The 18,664-nt window shown below is 43.5% G+C and overlaps 1 protein-coding gene across 1 annotated transcript in view; it reads left to right on the top strand.

Moving 5' to 3' along the window:
- Positions 1 to 1,920: 1,920 nt before the first annotated feature.
- The window catches only part of LOC107191799 (protein sprint), a 123,649-nt gene continuing 106,905 nt past the window's right edge, over positions 1,921 to 18,664 (top strand). Inside the window, exons 1-2 of the mRNA XM_015580913.1 lie at positions 1,921 to 2,001; positions 18,504 to 18,577. Of these exons, the coding sequence (XP_015436399.1) occupies positions 1,921 to 2,001; positions 18,504 to 18,577 (155 nt within the window). The remainder of the gene's footprint in view (positions 2,002 to 18,503; positions 18,578 to 18,664) is intronic.

Here is an 18,664-nt window from a genome sequence, read left to right as displayed (position 1 = left end):
GATTCCGCATCGATTTTTCGAGAGATCGCCTCCTCTCGAGGGCTCGTTAAGATAAAGGGGGATTTATTGCCCACCAGTTTGACACTTTCTGTCCGCGCGGAGATAAGCCCCGAAATTATGGTAGATAACACCGAGAACCGCTGGTTCATTCGTTTCTTGTCTTTACCCCGCGAAAATAAACGATTAGGAAGTGAAATTTCAGCGAACTGACCCTTCTTCCTGTTATCGTGCGTGCTGCGATTCGTGTCGTCGTTCTGTGATTTGTGTGCCAACTAAATAGATAAACAGATACAAGGAATAATCGACCGTTCCAGCCGCGAGGGAAAAGAAGATTTACTTCGTTTCTATAGGAATTACCTTGTGCCTACGTGTACTGGGGCTTCCAGAGCTTAACCCTTTAAGCTTGGACCATGTTTCTCGTTCTTAAGTTCCGTGATATCGAATGCTACTTGACCGTAGTACTCTAGAAATGGAGGGTGTAATAAGTCAGTTCTTGTTGTGCATTTTACGTCGCATCAACTGCAAGGTTACGAATTGCAGATTTTTATGCAGATATAGATTTTTGTGGATTGTGGGTTACGGAAATCGGAATCCAAGAATAATTTGTTTCTTTGAGGTATATACTTTATTATGTTTTTTTATACTGTTCTCTGCTGTAGAGCTTCTTCTCCCTTTGTGGTCCTGTTCTGCACTCAAAAAGTACCTATCCTAATATCAGTTCTCTATTCCCAAAAATCAACAAGTCTAATACAATCGATCTTTCAATTAAAGACAATGGAATCTTCTTCAAACCAGTCATTTAACGTTGCATCGTCTATTTCTAGACAAGATTCAAAGCTTCTCAGCTGCACCTGAAAGAATCTAAAAATCATTTCTGTGTCAGTTTGCCGCGAACGATGGACGAAACAAAATTCCAGATCCTGGAAACGCATCATTCACGGGCCCGACTGGCCCTGTCTCGATTCCCTTTAGACGAAATTATTGTCTCGAGGCTCTGCGGCCGCTGAATAAACGGTTCGCTCGCGCGCGCAATTTCTCGCGATGTCTTTCGCGCCGTATTCACCGGGGGTTTAATCCGCGCTCGTAAATCCGAAGATCCTGAAACAAGCTACGGAGGGCCGCCGCGTGCAGTTTAACGGCGACGAGGCCCCCGTGAGCCGACGCTTTAGCGGGGCTTACGATTTAAATCCCCGGGGCTGCACACGTGAAACCGATGAAATATCGCCGCAAATTACTGCCGAAAAATTCGACAGGAGAAAATTTGCCGGTGTGCCGGACCCCACGGTAAAAAGGGTCCCGGAGACGGTGGTTTCAACGCATTACACGCAAACACTTTAGTGCTTTCGAGAACGGGCCAATGGTAGTGTCAAATAACGAAGCTTGTGTGTAACTATTTGTGTACCTACTTGCGTTTTTTTTAACGTCTTTATATTGTTCTGGTCCAGTTACTATTCAACGAGGACTTCATTCATCAGGGGTAATTAGTAGACTGTGGATCTTTATGCGAAATAATATTTTGTTACATAATTTACAGAGACAGTATTAAAAATAGAAATTTCTTCTTTTCTTTTAGGGTGCTTATCAGGTTCAGAATAAAATAAATATTGTATTAAACATAATGGAAGTTTTGTCTGATATTGATTTCAACAACATACTCTTGTATGCTATGCAGAAAGATCCGCAGTCTAGTAATTAGTGTTTTCGTTTTCTGTTACAGATACGGTATTCTGTGTCGCGTGACGAGTTCCAGTGAGAGAATCCAATTTTTCGGGTTCTCAGTGATATATGTATATATATGTATATAAGTGTACGTACACGTCCGTGCTCGTTGGGTCGTGGTTAATTAGGGTGTCCGCTCTCACGGGGTTTCCTTAATTAATTGTCGGTGTATCGTGCTTGGATGACTAATATGACAAAAAGATGACCTCGTTGGTACAGAGGGACTTCGGGTCTCCGCGGAAGAGGGAATCGACCGGCAGCAATGCTTCCAGCTACCTCATGGTGAGTGAACCATCGAAATGGTTTTGTTTACCGTAAATTTTTGTGATACAGAAACGTGTCTCGTTGTTACGAAATAGTCACCGCTTAAACTCTTCAAGAACGGAACGTAGATTTTCAATTTTAGCAATTAGGCGGATGATTGTAGAGATAGAAGTAGTGATTACGGGATGATTAGAGGTAACCGAGGGATGTCATAAAATAAGTGTACGTTCCGTGGGAGAAAATGTCTATCGGGAGGGACGTTACAAATAATTAGACATTACTTCCCGCCTGCGAACGTCATTCCACCCGATCGTCTCCGAGAACATCTAACGGCTGAAACTTCCAGCTCGTCCAATTCAGACCAATTAAACGTTTCTCGTAACTGTTCCACCAGACACGTATTCCACGGATTCTAGACTTTTTCTTGTTACCGCATTCCATGCTGTATAAAAATTCACGATCTGGATAAACCTAAAAGCAGATATAACTAAAAATTCGTGTACCTGCAATACTCTCTCTTGCTATTTTAATTTATCTCAGCCTCGATCTGAATCAGAACGAGCCCCCCCCCCCTCCAAAATGAAAAGGATAACAGAGCGACATCACAAATCAGAGAACTGTTCCCCATACGGATCATCCCGATAAGAAATGAATTCCCGTGACGGAATCGGAGTATCATGTCGATTTAAATTCCGCGCTCGTAGACACGGACGAATATGAATCGTCGTGTCGCCTGGGCAAAGAATCGGGAAGAAAGGAGACCGCGGGACACACACGCGTGGATAATCAAAGCATGTACGATAATAACGGCGAGCGTGGGGTGAAGAGAAAGACAGAAAAAAATGTCCCTTCCACCGTATAAAAAATTTCCCTCTGCGCGGTGCCTACGGTGACAAATGACGTCACATCCCTTGGCGGGATACGTGACGCTGCCCTTGTGGGCCACCCTTTACGTCTTTGAATACACATAATACAGGGTGAGTTAATAAGAACTACTATCTAAAATAACTTGTTACCTATTGACTGTATTAAAAACATTTTAATCAAATATGTAGCATTTCGATTTCGTCATATCTTATTTTTCTTCGAGATATCAAGGTGACCTTGAGTGTTTTCAAGGTCAGTGCATTTTTGTTTTAATACCATCATGCTACAGGTCGCTGAATTCGTCCTGCCATCAACAGTAACGTGGTATTAAACAAAATTGCATTGACCTTGAATAACTCAAGGTCACCTTGATATCTAAAAAAAAATAAGATATCAAAAAAAGAAATTGCATCCATCCAATGCGTCCCTTAATATGCTACATAATTCATTTAAACGTTGTTTGATACAATCAATGGGTAACGAGTTATTTTAGATAGTTCTTCTTGACTCACCCTGTATGTATGTGCTCGCGTAGGTTCCTTCTCTGGATGGTCGCTGGTAAAATGACCGGGCCGTTGTCCCGCGACGGCACAATTCCCAGCGATATCCGTGGACACCTTCTCGTGATAAGGACAAGGGTTACGTTGGTTATCCTCGTATCAGAAGTTATTTGGACAGAGATAAGGCGGGCCCTGTGTGAAACTGCTCGAGGTTTTTCCCGGAGATTACGACACCTTTCTCGGACCCCGTGGATTGCACGACCGAGATTGAAATTTAGGACGCGTTCAGGGGATGATGTCTGTGAATTGATGCTTTGTCAGGCGAAGAAATTGCACAGCGAATAATTTTGGGTTCATGATATTCTTGCGAATGAGAAATTTTTCGTAAAAATGATGTCTGATTTGACTTTCTCGTATCGGTAAATCAGTGATCTTCCTTTTTCGACTGTAAAAAGGCACTTAACTTAAATTAGTCTTATCAGTCGGAAGGTTCTGTTGTCGTCTATTGACGACAGCCATAATTAAAGGGTTAAATCCTTCACTGGACGGATGATAGGTCCTGAAATTCTTGAATGTATAGCACACGTAACAACAGCAGCTGTAAATGAAAAACGTTGGATCGTCGATGAGAATATAAACGTAACTCATTATGAACCTAAAAAGGTCTCAACCTGTAGTTAATTGCACACGTAACCAGAAGAAGAGTCGTGTTTCCAGGGTGCCTTGTTTCGAAACGGGTGAAAAAAAAAAATGAAAACGTCACCGAGACGAAATGCCCTCTGGTGTCTCGGAAACAGAGAGGGGGATTCGTGTCGCGGGCCGGGAATTTCGGTCATCCATCACATTTTGAAAATCGCGGCGGGCGACGGGGCCGGAAATGAAAAGGAAACACCGCGAGCATTAATTCTCGAACGGCGGCGGCGATATCGCCCCTGGTGCATGAGCGAAAATTTGCATTAAACGGGATCCCGCCGACTTGGCGTTTCTCCTGTCGACCCTCCAACCCACCGACGATACTTCACTTTTTCTTGCCCCCCTTTTGCATACCTTTCGGGTTCCACTGGAGCGGGGCGGGTTCGATGACGGATATTTCTCCGTCGTTTTATAAAATTCCACTCGCGCGTTGCTCTCCCGCTCGATATCTACCGAGAAAGTTGTTGCCGTGAAAGATGCTCGCGATGGAGAAGAGGATGCTCGCGACGAGAGGAGGCACGCGTTTCCGTTAAAATCGGAATCGTTCGCGATTCGTCGTAAAAAAAAATTTCCTCGAATTTGAAGGTGTCGACTGACGATGAACTCGAGTTCGTCGGTACTATTCATAGCCGTGCCTCTGGAAATATGTATTCGTCGAAATCGCTTCGTTGGATCTACTGACAAAGATTCCTTTTATCGGAGATCGTTCATTATTATGGAATTTAGATCTATTAAATCTATTAAATAGCAGCAGCTAGGTAATGTGTTAATTATTAATTTCTGATCGCATATTTACGTAGATCATTTTAGATTCCTGTTACCGTTCGTGGCCTGTTCAGGTCCAGGCGCTCCCCGAGAATCATCAGAAGTGTTAATTCTCGACGAACGATTAGGCAAAGTATAGACACTCCCCCGCGTCCTCGAGCGACGCAATTAACCGGAGTTTGAATGGACCGAGCTGTCTGGACGATTATGCGAGAGCACGAAGTCCATCCCGCGTCGTTCACCCTTATGGACCGCGATTAGGTACCCTCGGCGGCTTAAAAACACTACTCTGTAACTTTGCGCGCGCGCACGGATAAGAACAGATGGTTCCTTTGTTCCCCCCACGGAAATACGCGAGAGGGTTGACCGTAGAATATTTCATAGAGGTGGCCTATGTGTATTTTTCAGAGCACGACTTTCCTTTAACCCTTTCAGACCTGATTTTTCTTTTAAGAGTAAAAACAATATTTGATTACACATTTTAGCTCAGTAGACTGGATGATATTTTGCTTAAAAGAATGTTTACATGTTCCATAGTTTTGTAAATATTAAATGGACACACGTGTGTACATTGAGACTCTAGTATATCGCGTGACACCTAAGAGAGCACAAATGGAAGAGCATGAAAGAATTAAAATTTCTAAGAAAAATGTGGATCTGCAACACACTGTACTTACATAAGGCTTTGTGTGAAATTTTAAGAAACAGTTTCTTTCCCCTTGGAGACACAAATGCACTTTACAGTTTCTGCACTGAATCCTCGACCAAATGGTCGATGGAATTGTACTGTATTTTTTGAGCAGAACGTGTTTGAATTTCCGAAGTATTCATCCTCACCGAAATAATATCAGCGTAGAAACTTCATGTACACAAATGTGACCCGCCAAGTTTGAAAGGGTTAATCTTCAAGAAATTCTTTGGAAAATTTCACAGTGTAGGGGATTGTTGTTTTCTTGGCCTGTTTTAATGGAAGAGGACTAACTTTCGGAAGTAGTTACGGTTTGCCGAAGCCTGAAAGGGTTCGGTTAATTGCGACCAAGATGTCCTTCGACGTGGTAAACTCGGAGGATCGAAAGTGTATCGACAGTTGTCCGAGAGGAAACTTTCTAGACGCCGGAAACAGTGTCTGAGAGGATGCCTCGATGAGGCCGAATCGATGAGCGTCCCGGTGTCGAGGAAGCATCGTTTCGAGGCTCGTATTGTTGGAACTTTTAATCAGGGAATGGTAGTTTCACGCGTTTTCTTCTTCTCTTTCTCATTGACCGAGAGGGACAGACGAATTTGTGGTGTTCCTTCGCTCATTCACTAAACTTTCCTTCACTTGCTACAATTTGTAGCTTTGTAATAAATGCCACTCTAATCAAAAGTTACTATCTTCGCTAGAATCAGGTGTGTAATAAAATTCCTTCTGATTCTAATTGTTTTCTAATTCATTTCAAGTTGCTTGAATTTTATCTAAATCATTCTACTTAAATCACAAAGTGATTCCAAATTCGTGTTCAGTTTAGACAGTTGATTTTAGCTTCCCCGAAGGAAATTACTTTCCGTCACCCTGTACATAGACGCGATGGAAGAGGATATGTACTTCCAAGGACGAAAACGGCTTCCGCTGGTTGACGGAGGATCAACCGGTATGCAAATGGAGGCTTAAGGCCCTGTCTGGTGATCTCTCGAAGTGCGAAAGCCGATCGGTGTAGTCGTTGTTAATTGAATTAATCATCGGATCAACCGTCTCCACGACACGGGAAATCGTTTCGTGTCTCTCTGGCTCGACCGATCTGGTTTCTGTCGAAGGAAATTGGTCGTTTCCTTTCATTCCCCAGGACGGATATGGCAGCGTTAATTGATCCGATTTCGGCCGAACGACGAGTCACGACAATTACACATAATTGACCGTGACAGAACGTTCTCAAAAAGAAAATACATCAATTAAAGTTGATAGAATGTATTTCTCGCTACTGAATAATGATCTGAATTCATATCAAAGTCCTTAATAGAAGATACACAGTTTCGATTATTCCCTTCTCTATAAATCACTCGACAAAACCTTGAACTCGCACGAAATTCCACAGTCTACCAAGAGGAACGAACGTAATTTCCAGTTTCCCCTTGAAACACAGCCATCTCGAAAATACACGTTAATCCTCCAGTTCACCTGATATTTACGTTAGCTAAGAGACAGGCAGAGGAACGTGAAATGAACAATGTTCCATAAACAGAGGCCCATTACTCGTTCCACATACGGTACAAGCTACCATTTCACGAAATTTTGTCAAACCTCACCAGAGATGGGCAAATTCATTATCTAGATACAAAGTTTAGAATAACGAATAAACGATAGAAAAGTATCAATTTTTCATCGACTAAACGTGGAAATTCCAATTTTCATAATTAAAGTGATATTCTTGAATGAGTAGATACTTGGCAAATAATTATTTAACTTCATTAATTATTTAAAGGTCAAATAAATTCTAATCTACGGTTGTTTTTCCCTATGAATTATTCGAATAAAATTGCGCCCATCTCTGGCTGCTATTCCCCTTTCGAAGATCCAATCTTCATTATCAAATAAAAGTCTGCTCAGTGAATATCTATCCATAAAACAGTAACCATCGGCATCGTATTTATTTTTAGTCGGTAGTTCAATGGGTCATCGAACCCCCGGTTAATTCCTCGAGAATCGATTCGCGACGGGAGTACATCGCACACTCGAGCGACTTGAATCTCGCGATCGCTGCTCGGTCGCGGCATCGATCGACGGAACCACACAGAGAGAAAAAAGAGGGCTGAAAAAAATACGGCGGCGTTAAAGTTTCAGACCGAGGCTCTGATCCTCATCGGGGCCGTGGGTCCATCCACGTGGAATAAAGTCGGACGAGGAAACGCGGGCGAAACCACGGCGATAAATCCTTCGTTCAATCAAGTTAAAACGATGCTAAATTATTCGGAAGGGCGCCCGCTAAAAGTCGAAACCACCATGAACGTACGGGCCTGTGCAATCGTTTTCTGGGATTATATATTTTCTTTTTTTTGCTGCTTCTTTTCTCGGGGGCACGTGGCGGTTCGTGGAGAACGGTCCTTTAATACGACGACTTAAAGCAGACCGGCCTTAATGGGGGTGGTTTCACCCTCGGGGCGAGCCGAGAATCGCGAATTCTCCTCGAGAAAGTCTGGGAGAAATTGCACGCGTCCTCTCGAGATATCTGGCTACCTTTTTTTTTTTCTTTATCGTTATACTAGCTTACTTTTGGGGCTCTGAAGCTACTTGCGTTGGGAAATATTTCTTTTTTTCGGCGGCATGGAATTTGTGGAATTTATTAATTGCTTGTCGTCAAAGGACCACCAATTTCATTTCGTGAATTTAAGGCATGTACTTGTATCTAAGATATTCACCTACGCATTTTTCCTACATACTTTCTGGAAAGATTGGAAGGTACCACCACTAAATTCAGCGTCCAATTCGATAAAGTAAACGGAACACTCTCGAAAATCCTATCCATCTGTACAACCAGGTACATATAGAAATTTCCCAGTTTCCCAGCAACGTCGTCTAATCGCCCCGACTCACTTTCGCCGGTCAAAGTGCCACAAAATCATGTTTGTTTGGATCAGATGTTGCTATGGAAATTGAACGGTGGGTCGGTGGCACGTATCGATTCCCGGCCACAAGTGTACACGCGACCCATAACGTGGCTGCACATTCGTGTTAAAGTTTCAGTTCACTCACCTGTGTCGTTGGTGCAAGAGTGTGTTACCTATCCCGACACGTATCCCACGTGACGAAATCGAGCGCGGTGGTGTCAATCTTAAGAAGTAATTTGAACAGAAATAACGAAACGGTATTGCAGACCAAAGCGATCTTAAAAAAATAGTAAATAAATTTTTCTAAATTAACATTCCAGTGATACCAGCGTTACGAGTGATATTGACTTCCGTAAAACGATCGTAAATGCGATCGATATTCGCATCGCGTGCTCAGAGAGATCTCACAGGCGTGTCGAACCACTCTTTTTCTTTCCCCACATCTGTATGTCTCTTCGTTCGTGCTGACTGGTGCACGAAGATACGCGTGTACGAGTATCCTTTCTCTCGTTGCCTTATCATCCCCGGCTGGCTCTCACACACAGAGGCTGGTAAATAAATGTTGAACACGGGAAACACCGTAACATTCTCCGATCGAGCGAGCGAGTCGCAGCTGTCGCTGTACACACTCTGTGCGCCGATAGTTTCAGTTTTCGGACCCGCAGGTGAACGGTGAAATTATACAAGTCGTACGCTGGGAAGGGCCATCTGACGGTTCCTTTGTCGCGTGTACCCGGGAGGGGGAAATGTTGCTTTTTGTTTCGGGGTTTTATTGTGTTTGTCGAGTGGCCCCCGCGGCCCACTGCCTCCGGCAGGATTGTGTTAGCTTTCGGCTCTAGATCCGAGTGTTTGGACAGTGTTCTTTCTCTCTTTCGTTTTTTTTTGCGATGAACCAACTCTGTCATCCGTAAGGCTATCCTCGAATCTTCCTCCGAATTTTTTATTTTATAAAAGTCTACTTATAAAATACCCATTTCAGGGTCTGGGCGTTAAAGAGTTAATAACAAACAAAATACAGCGACTAAGTAGAGCATAAACGATATCCAAAAGTGGAAGGTGTATCGAACGAGCAATCGTCGAAGCAGTGGTGTACCGTTGTTTCTTCCGCGACACCCGGTACGTTCCCCGTTTCCGCCCGTCGTGTCCCTATTAAATGAATTCTTACAGCGGCAGTGGACATTCGACTTTTGCGGGAGACGCACGTCGCCTAACCGGACGCGCGTATTCGTGGTTCATTTGTCGGTCGGTTGCATTATGTGCGTGCACGGTCCATTACGGTAACGAGCTGCCGGCTCCGAAGCCCGTTTAATTGTCGTTTGCGGGTGCCTAATCGTTGTCGTGCCCCCCTCCTCCGTGGCTCCATCGCGCTGGCCGCCGACGCTATAAACATTCGCGCGGTGAAAACAACCGAGTCGAGTCGTGCTTGTGCTATAAATGCGGCCAGATAGAGCCTCCTTTTGTCCACGTTCGCCGGCGAGTCGATATTGGAGCGCTGATAAAGACGCAAAGGTACTTGTCCTCTCGACAGATAGCGATTGGTTCGATGAGCAGGATGAATTTCAGGAATGCTTCGTTCTGTCTGGACACTCACGATGGTATTGGAATTTAGGAGTTCATGGGTATGGCTGGTTGGATTGGTGTTCAGAACTTGGGAGCCTTTCTGTTCGAACGACTGTTTCGACTTTTCGTCGCTCTAGTTCTTATGTGTTCTGTCTACATTAGTTTCTGAATTGAGAAAACTGAGGTTAATGTTTACGAAGTTAATATTTTAGGAGGAAGAAAATTGAGGAATAATCAAACACACTATAATGTTATCTATTGAATAGTTATGTATAACAATATTTAACAAAATTTTATAGTATTATCAGTATTAATTTTTAATTGTTGGTAGTATTCGGAGATACAACTAGTATGGAAAAAAAACTTTGGCAATTTTTGCACCAATGAGACGCACGTATCAACTAAATGTTTTTGAAAAATGGAGTAAGAACAGTGAAGAACTTGGGCTACGTTTGTCATATCTAGATTGTGCATATTTATGCATTCCTAGACCTCCTAGCAGTACGTCTGCTAGAGGAAATGGACTTCTGATTATTTCTCATTTTCACCAATTGGTGTTAGTGTAAATGCAGGTGTTTCCGAAGGGTACATTGTACAAGGAATATTGTTTAGACGAACTTAGTCAACACGTAGCTTATATAGTATCTCTCTTGACTAGGCAAAGTTAGGATAATGGAGGATAATACGATTATAGGATAATAATAGACTTATCCAAGTTCCGACTTAGAGTGAAGTTTGTTTCTCGACCGAAAACAGTTGCCAGTACTGTTCACCAGTATTGAACACCGTTGATTCTCCCCTGATGGATCGAAGATTAATTGACTATGTCCTCCACAGCGCTAGTCGACAGTGGCCTGATGGTTCCCTACGCAAAGTCCTGCCCACTGGGTACCTCTGGGACACGGGGTCCTTCTTTGTCCCCGCGTGTGTTCTCCACGTAGAAGGCAACGTATACCGTAGTAAAATATGAGGTGATTCGTGTATATGGCCGCCTTATGCAAGCTAACAGACCCATTGAACGGGTCGCGGGGCATATATTGCCGGGGGCTATCTCGACCGGCGATCTGAATGACTCTGTTCTCCTTTGCCCGCCTCTGCCGGAAAGACAGTCTCCTAGCGACGTTATTAAGCCCAATGTACAATAGTGTGAATCAATTGAAGCCCTAGTGGCTGTAAGCTTTATACGGCCGTTGGTGTTACGAGGCCGATGCTTAGGAACTGAAGACATCTAAAGATACTGTTCCAATTCCGTCACATACACGACCCTAGTTTGTTAATGCAAAATTGTTTGTCCAGGTTATAATTCATTATCATGTCGAAATTAAACAAACTGAGGACCAGAGAAATGTAAATTCTGTCAGTTTAAATCACCCAACATTTCTACTGTTTATTCTCCATAGTCACTTCTTTTTCGTTGTCCTCGTTATATCCCGTACACATTAATTATTTCCATCCGTGTTTCACCCTGCACTCGAGCCTTTGTCCGTGATTCCTTTCACTCACCCCTCGCTTTTCATTCCCGAGCTTCGAATTTCGCGCTATATCCCGTACACATTAATTATTTCCATCCGTGTTTCACCCTGCACTCGAGCCTTTGTCCGTGACAATGAAAGCTCCGCGACCAGCTGACCATGGACGGGTCTGGAAATGTTTTCATAAACACCACGGTAACACGAAACTGAAGAAGCATTCGCGGCAAAAGGAACATCCGATCCGTGTCAGGCCAGCTATTTCCGAAGCAAGGATAAAACTTGAACGTGTCTCCGGGCAAGGTCGCTCGTGTGGCCGAGTTAGTCCCCCCGGAAGGCTTTTTCAACTCGCGCCTGGCTCCCTCGGCCTCTATGAAAGATGCAGGAACGATTTTCGGTGCGTCCCTGACCAAGATCGCGATTCACGTGTCCACCTTTTTTTATTTTTCCAGTCTAAGCTCCGGTGATCTTCATTTAAGATAGCCTCCATCCGCGTACACCCCTCTGAATGACAATGCGCCCTGCACTGGGGGGTGGCTCTGTATTGCTTACTTATGCATTCCTCTTTCTACATCGATCGTCGTTTTACCTCCTCGCACGGTTTTCTCGCGCCACGATCGTGCTTCGCGATATCACGGGGAATTTATTAAGATTTTTCCGAAAATAAGGAATTTCCCTTTCTCTCACGCAAGTTTGATTTGACACATTTCTTTCTATCGCCAGTAACAGCCAAGATATTCCGGTGCAAAGGTTTTAGGAGCCTCACCCTGTATACTTCCGATAAGAATCTAAGGACGAAAGATTAGAAATCTCTGCTGACAGTGGAAGATCGAGGGTACCACGAGGACGTTGCGATTTTCCGAGGGAATCTTAATAAATTCCAATACAGTCCCGTTTTGACGCGCCAGCAGGCTATCTTCCATCTCCTCTGAGCTGACAGTAAAAGAGACGAATGAACATGTCCCCGGAAACCAGACGCTGAGTACCCGTCTGAGAAAGGCTCTATCTCGCGATACTTTCAATCTCCAGAGTCTCGAACCCCTCTCGAAGCCGCAGTCACAAATCCATCCTTGGTATGCTTTCAACAAACTGCCATTCTCCTCCGTTCACATTACCCTTGCAACTTGCAACCGAATGTTGTCGGGCACAAAGGCGTGCTGCATCGTCGGGAATTCCTAATAACGACGGTGTGTTGCAGCGACAAACGCCCTGGAGGATACCTCATCCCCTGCGATCGTTAAGCCGCGAGCACACACGGAAAAGGGTGGACGATATCCAATCCACCCCATCCCCTGTCGCTACCGCGGAGGAGGAACAAGAAGAAGAACGAACGCGACGCGACGAATTAAAATAGCCCGCTGAAACTCATTCCCCGAATTAAACGGATTAGATCCAATCAGCACCGGCTGCCTGTCCTCGACGTCGCGCAACACGTTGTACCGTTGTCGACGCGTTTAATTCAATTTCTGTCCTTTGTTTAATTAAATCCACCGGCAGCTAGCGAGGTATTCTCGCGGTGGGGAAGATTTGCCCCCCGCGGATGAATTACATTTTTCGTGGCTGGACGTTGAACTCCATTTTCATCTCCTGTTGTGTGCCAATTCTGTCTCTGCGGTTAGATAGGGTGCACGATTTATCTTTGGGATCTACGGCAGTGGATCTTTGGCCCTGGTAGCTGTTTTGATCTTTCTGCGATGGGACGAGGTTGATAGGGTGCACGATTTATCTTTGGGATCTACGGCAGTGGATCTTTGGCCCTGGTAGCTGTTTTCATCTTTCTGCGATTATGCGTTAGGATGGAAGATTAGGACGGAAGCATTTATTAGGTTAATTACGTTTTCTGTTTATCTTGAGGAATATTCATTTAGGTAGACCACCGCTTGTAAGTATTGGAAAACCTGATCTGCATGATGAAAGTGTAGTGTTATACAGGGTGAGGCATATAAAACAGGCCATAAAAAACTATTTATATTGAATTATGTGCTCCTCGATACCATGTAAGTTGGTCTGACACATTTTTTTCTAACATCAGTAACTTATATCAGACTTTCAGTAATTTTTTGTAATATTTTTACTGCATATTCGATAAGTGTCCCTATACTGGTGAGTAGGTTTGTCAAATTTGGGCTAGTTATGAGTGTCGTCATTGTTAGTGTAACGTAGTCTCTGCCACTTGTAGAAATTTAATTAATTTTCCAGTGGTAACGATCGAAGGGTTCGCCCACGTAGTTTCAAGTTCCATCTCGGTTCTCTCCGTTGGTTTACCGAATCCATCGATTTCCATCGGCTTTGCCGGCAAAGGTTCGACTGTCGGAACATCTACCCGGCGTCCTATGGGGTTCCATGCTTCGTTGAGCGGGTGACTCACGCCGAATATACATGAGGTTCCGTGTTCGAACCGAATATCCGCGAATCTTGCTTACACGAATGTATTTGTCGACTCGAAATTGAAATAATCAGTTATTTAATCGTATGTATACCAGTATGTCTATCGATCGTCATCATTAGATTGCAGATTTTTATGGAAATTGATATTTTCTAAAGTAATTCATGAATTTAAAAGCAAAGATAGGAATTTCTTTCTTCTTATAAGTATCTTATACGATTTATACTTTATTGGGTTCAGAATAAAATAGAAAAATCGTTGGATCTGAGAAAAGTTTTTCCTTTTATTGTATTTCACAGACCCCTATAGAGGCTATAATAAAAACCACAGTCTAATCATCAACATTAATCCAAACGATAAACTCCAGAAGCTTCACTTTCCTCTGCTTCGTTTCTTCGTGGCCCCTAGTTATAATGATTCACTAAGATTTTATTGTCCAGAATTTATTCTAGACTTCTCGAAGTTGCTACAACACGACGAGGTGATTGTTCCTGAAACTTCTCCACCCCGCCAAGTGGAGTTTCTCAGTTTCGAGACTCTCGATCGTTTCTGAAAGTTACAAGTGGTTCCGATCGATTGCTAACAATCCTCTCCTCCTTCGTTCTTGCTCCTCGTATACATATACATATACACCCTTCCGCTTCGACTCGATTTAAACGAAATTATTTACAACCCTCTCGTTTCATCTCTTTCACTCTGCCATCTCAGAACTCCGCCGAACTCTCTGTTTGGCGTCCCTCAGCGGCCCATTGCGCGATACACTCACGAAACCGAACTTGCTTCCGTTCATTATTTATGTAATTCCACTCGAGCGTCTCTGTCGGCATTAATACGGTATTGCACAATGACCGTGCGTAATTAAAGCCGTGAATGGGAGTTGTTCCACCGGTGAAAAGGGTGGCGCAATGGGTGCTCGAGGCACGAGTTATGGTATACACCTTTTTCTTCTGCCGTTCCAAGCCAACCGAAGAATTGATGTTCTGGACCACGGTAATGCCTCGCCAGTTGTTCCTTCTTTATCTAATTCAGCTACCTGGGGATAAAATGGGATAGTAATAGATATAGAATCTTAATTAGGGGATAGAAAAAATATTTCACCACATAATAAATACGAACAATAGATTGTAAAAACATTTCCCTTAACTTACTACAATTGGAAACACGAATTTTGGAAAAAAAAAAAATAACTGACTCGATGCGTATCTTATAGAGTAGCTACCGAATTGGCTGATATTACGCGAGGCAATAACGCGTTAGGAAGCGCTGTAACGCACATTTTCGAGCGCAATTTAAATACCACGGGAACCCTCGTGACGGGGATGCCTCGACCTTAAAGGGTCATCGTGAGAATGTAATTGCAATTCACCCTCCCGCTGCCACCGCCCGAACCCTCCGCGTCGCGGACCGCAATCTGTCGATACGAGTATCGAGACTCGTTGTGACACGGGTACCCTCATGTCGAATCTCAGACTGTTTCTGAAATTTTCATATCCTCCCCTCCGTCAGCCGTGTCTCCGTTGACAGGTAACCAGGACGTGTCATTGTATTTTGTGAGTCTCGACGCGTGTTCCTTTTTTTACTTTTTCCTACTCTTGTCCGATTCCATCACTGTGATCTGCTCAATTTCGGAGTGGAACTGGAAACCTTGTTTGCAGATGAATCGCTTTGGAGCTCTGACAATTGATCCCGTCACCGAGGAACTCGATTGTCCAGTTTAGTCGATGATTAACCCTTCTACTACTTTCTAGCCATTTCTGGCCCAGTTGTAGTTCTATTCTTTCAATCCCATTATTGTTCTTCAATTTCTAACTTATTCGTGTTTTTACTTCTTCGAAAGCGTTATCTGAATGTCAAAGATACAACGTTTGTCACAGGTTCTTATTAAAGCAAGAGAAAACTGTGATATTTAATTTGTTCGTTGCAAGCGATACTCTTAGATCCTATAAATTATTCGAACGGTTCATTTTATCCCTAGAGACGTAGTTTGCGAAGTTGTATTTATTTAGAAAACGTGACTCGAGAAAACGTATCCGGTCCCATGGTGGATGACTCACGAGTTCGTTCTCGACATCACTATTGCATAATCCCGTATTAATGTCAAGGCGTTACGTGATAAGACGTAAGCTCGACGAGCTTACAGATTCACCCACGTTCCCCTACACACATACAAATGCGAGCGCAGCTCCTCGAGACCTGTTCCTCGGGTGGATTCGAGACGAGGAGGGAAGTTACTTTATTACAAAAATCCCCTCTCGACCGGGGGGATCACCATCAAAAATAACACCCCCGTCTGAGCGTTGGTGGACTTTTTTCATAAACGAGAACCTCACCGACCGTAAATTGTTAGCCAGTCCGATGGGATTAAAACCGACCACGACGAGGAGTCTTCCTCCTCTAATTACGACTGTAATTAACGTGCTGAAAGAGTAGTATTTTTGATATCTTTAATCCTGACTGGTTCGAGGCACCCTTTGATATTCACAACCCTGGCTCCCGGTGACAGATTGGTTGATTCAGGATTACTTCGGTGGAAGAAGAATCTAGGGTGATTCGCAAATGGGTCAGCATAATATTAGGCGAGAAAACATTTTGTTTCAATACCGAATTTGTATTTAGAATGTTGGCAGACGTATTTGTGATTGATCCACTAGTTTTGCACAAACTTTATCTAGTACTCATTTCGTTTGAAACCCATTAATATTCATAACTAGACTGCGGATTTTCGTGCAAAATGATATTTTCTAAAACAATTCATACAGAGTAGAATAAATGTAGGAATTTCTTTTCTTGCTCAAGTATCATATTGGATTCCGCATACACTAGAAAGCTTATTGGATCCGATGAAAGTTTTGTTCTTTAGTGTATTTTACAGACCCCTGTAGGCTATAAATGCATAAAATCCGCAGTTTATTTATAACTACTTTCTGATGGTTTTTATCAGAAGATATTTTCAGTTTACAGAAATTATAGGGAACCAATGGCTATTGGAGTATTGAACAATACCCAAACCGAGTCACGAAGTCGTAAATTGGATTTGCAATAAACAAATTCCACCCCCGTTCCTACGGCCTATAACCGTTCCGGTGTTGCGCGGGAACTTTATCGGACGTCTTCCTCCACGTTCAATATTGACTTTGCGAAAGTGCCTCCGGATGGAAACCTTCTAATTTTCCGGGCTCCGATTCCATGATGCAATGCAAATAGAGGAGGCATTCGGTGTACAGGAGAGAGAGACAGGGTGACGTATCCCAGGGACGGGAGGGATGCTCTCGTGCAAACTTCATTTCTTCTTCGATGGTACAGGAAACCTTTCCGCTTCTTTCGGAGAAACCACCACCGTTCCCTCGCAAAGGAATATGAAATTTGGTAATATATTTTTCATCTTGGATGGATGTGGACCTTGCACCGGCTAGACCTGCAGGTTTAAACCACGCTCATAAACCTCTGGGAGACGTCTGGACTGTAAAAGACTTCATGATTCAGTGGAATGAGACAGGATATGAATTTCCATGGACCAGAGTCACACCGTAGTTCCTCCAATTTTTACCTGTAACCTTTGCTATTGTTCCACGTTTATCGTTGGAAAAAGTCTGGATCACCTACCTCTCATAAGTATTCGCCTATCCATGTCAGATTTGGTTCACATAAAAATGTGACTAAGTTTTCAAAGGGGGTGGTTTTCTTTACAACGAAGGCCATGAAGCAAGCAAAATTCTCGACGATTTCTTGAAAATTTCCCGAAGTGAAAATGTTTTTCTCCTCGGTATCCAGATACAGTAGGGCTACTTTACTTCAGAATGGTGTCGTTACTACTTCCCCAGTCAACTTTCAGTCGATTCTTTCAAAACGAAGTCTCCTAAACTTCCTGAACCCATGGATTCTTCGGGTTCCTCGGACAATTCTAACGAAAACTTTCTCAACTTCGTATGATCTCTTGGTGCTTTTCTGTCGAAAGGATTTCAGGCTTGTTTGAATTCTCCAGTCGGAAACGTCGATGTTACGACATGCTACCCCTCGACGAATCAGTTACCGCGAGATTGGTCGTGCTTTCGTGAACGATTTTACGAGGCGTTTGTACCTGTAACTCGTCCAATTAAGGATTAACTTAATTGCAGGTGGCTGACACGCTGGTATCGCGATATACTAATTCCACGAGTTGACGCGGCAGTGTTCCGTTAATGGCACGGAGTTCCGGTGGAAAATTAAATTAAATTCGTGCTGTTCGATGTTTAATAGCTGCGCTTCTCGTTGCGTAATTTTCGATTAGCGGAGAATGATACGATTTTGTAGTTTAACGTGTTCCGTTAATTCGGAGGAAAGGCTCTGTTAACTGTAATTTATGGTTCAATCGAGATGTTGTGCGTTAAATGGTTTCTGAACGACGAATAATTGTGTTCTGAGTTGAAGTTCCTTTTGATTTAGCTTAACACGTTGACTGCCGACTAATTTACGCAAGAATTAGTAGCTTCAGTTTAATACACATTTTATTTAAATCCGAATAGCTACGATAAGACCTACGATTGTTTTCTTCGAGTTCCATTGGAAGTACATTTCGAATTGCTGTCACGGTGACAGATATTTTCCGTGGGGGCCGCTCGGGGCGTGTATTCATTAAAGCGTAAAAGGCGATTGATGTACACTCTGCGAAGCGAAGTGCTGTGCCCCGATAGCCCTAACCCCTTTCCGTCTCTCTTTCAGCTGCTTAATTCCCTGGCGACCGATTTGGACTGCATGCTGAGCGAGCTCTGCACGACCCCGAATTCCGACGACCGGTGAGTACTTCTTATTTCTCCTCGTCTTCTCTCGAGGTCAAGAGCAGGGCTGGCTGGATCGATCGATTCGATAGATTCCCTGCAATC

The sequence above is a fragment of the Dufourea novaeangliae genome, unplaced genomic scaffold (assembly GCF_001272555.1).
Source record: "Dufourea novaeangliae isolate 0120121106 unplaced genomic scaffold, ASM127255v1 scaffold228, whole genome shotgun sequence".
In the NCBI taxonomy this organism is placed as follows: domain Eukaryota; kingdom Metazoa; phylum Arthropoda; class Insecta; order Hymenoptera; family Halictidae; genus Dufourea; species Dufourea novaeangliae.
This window is presented reverse-complemented; position numbering and strand designations above follow the sequence as displayed.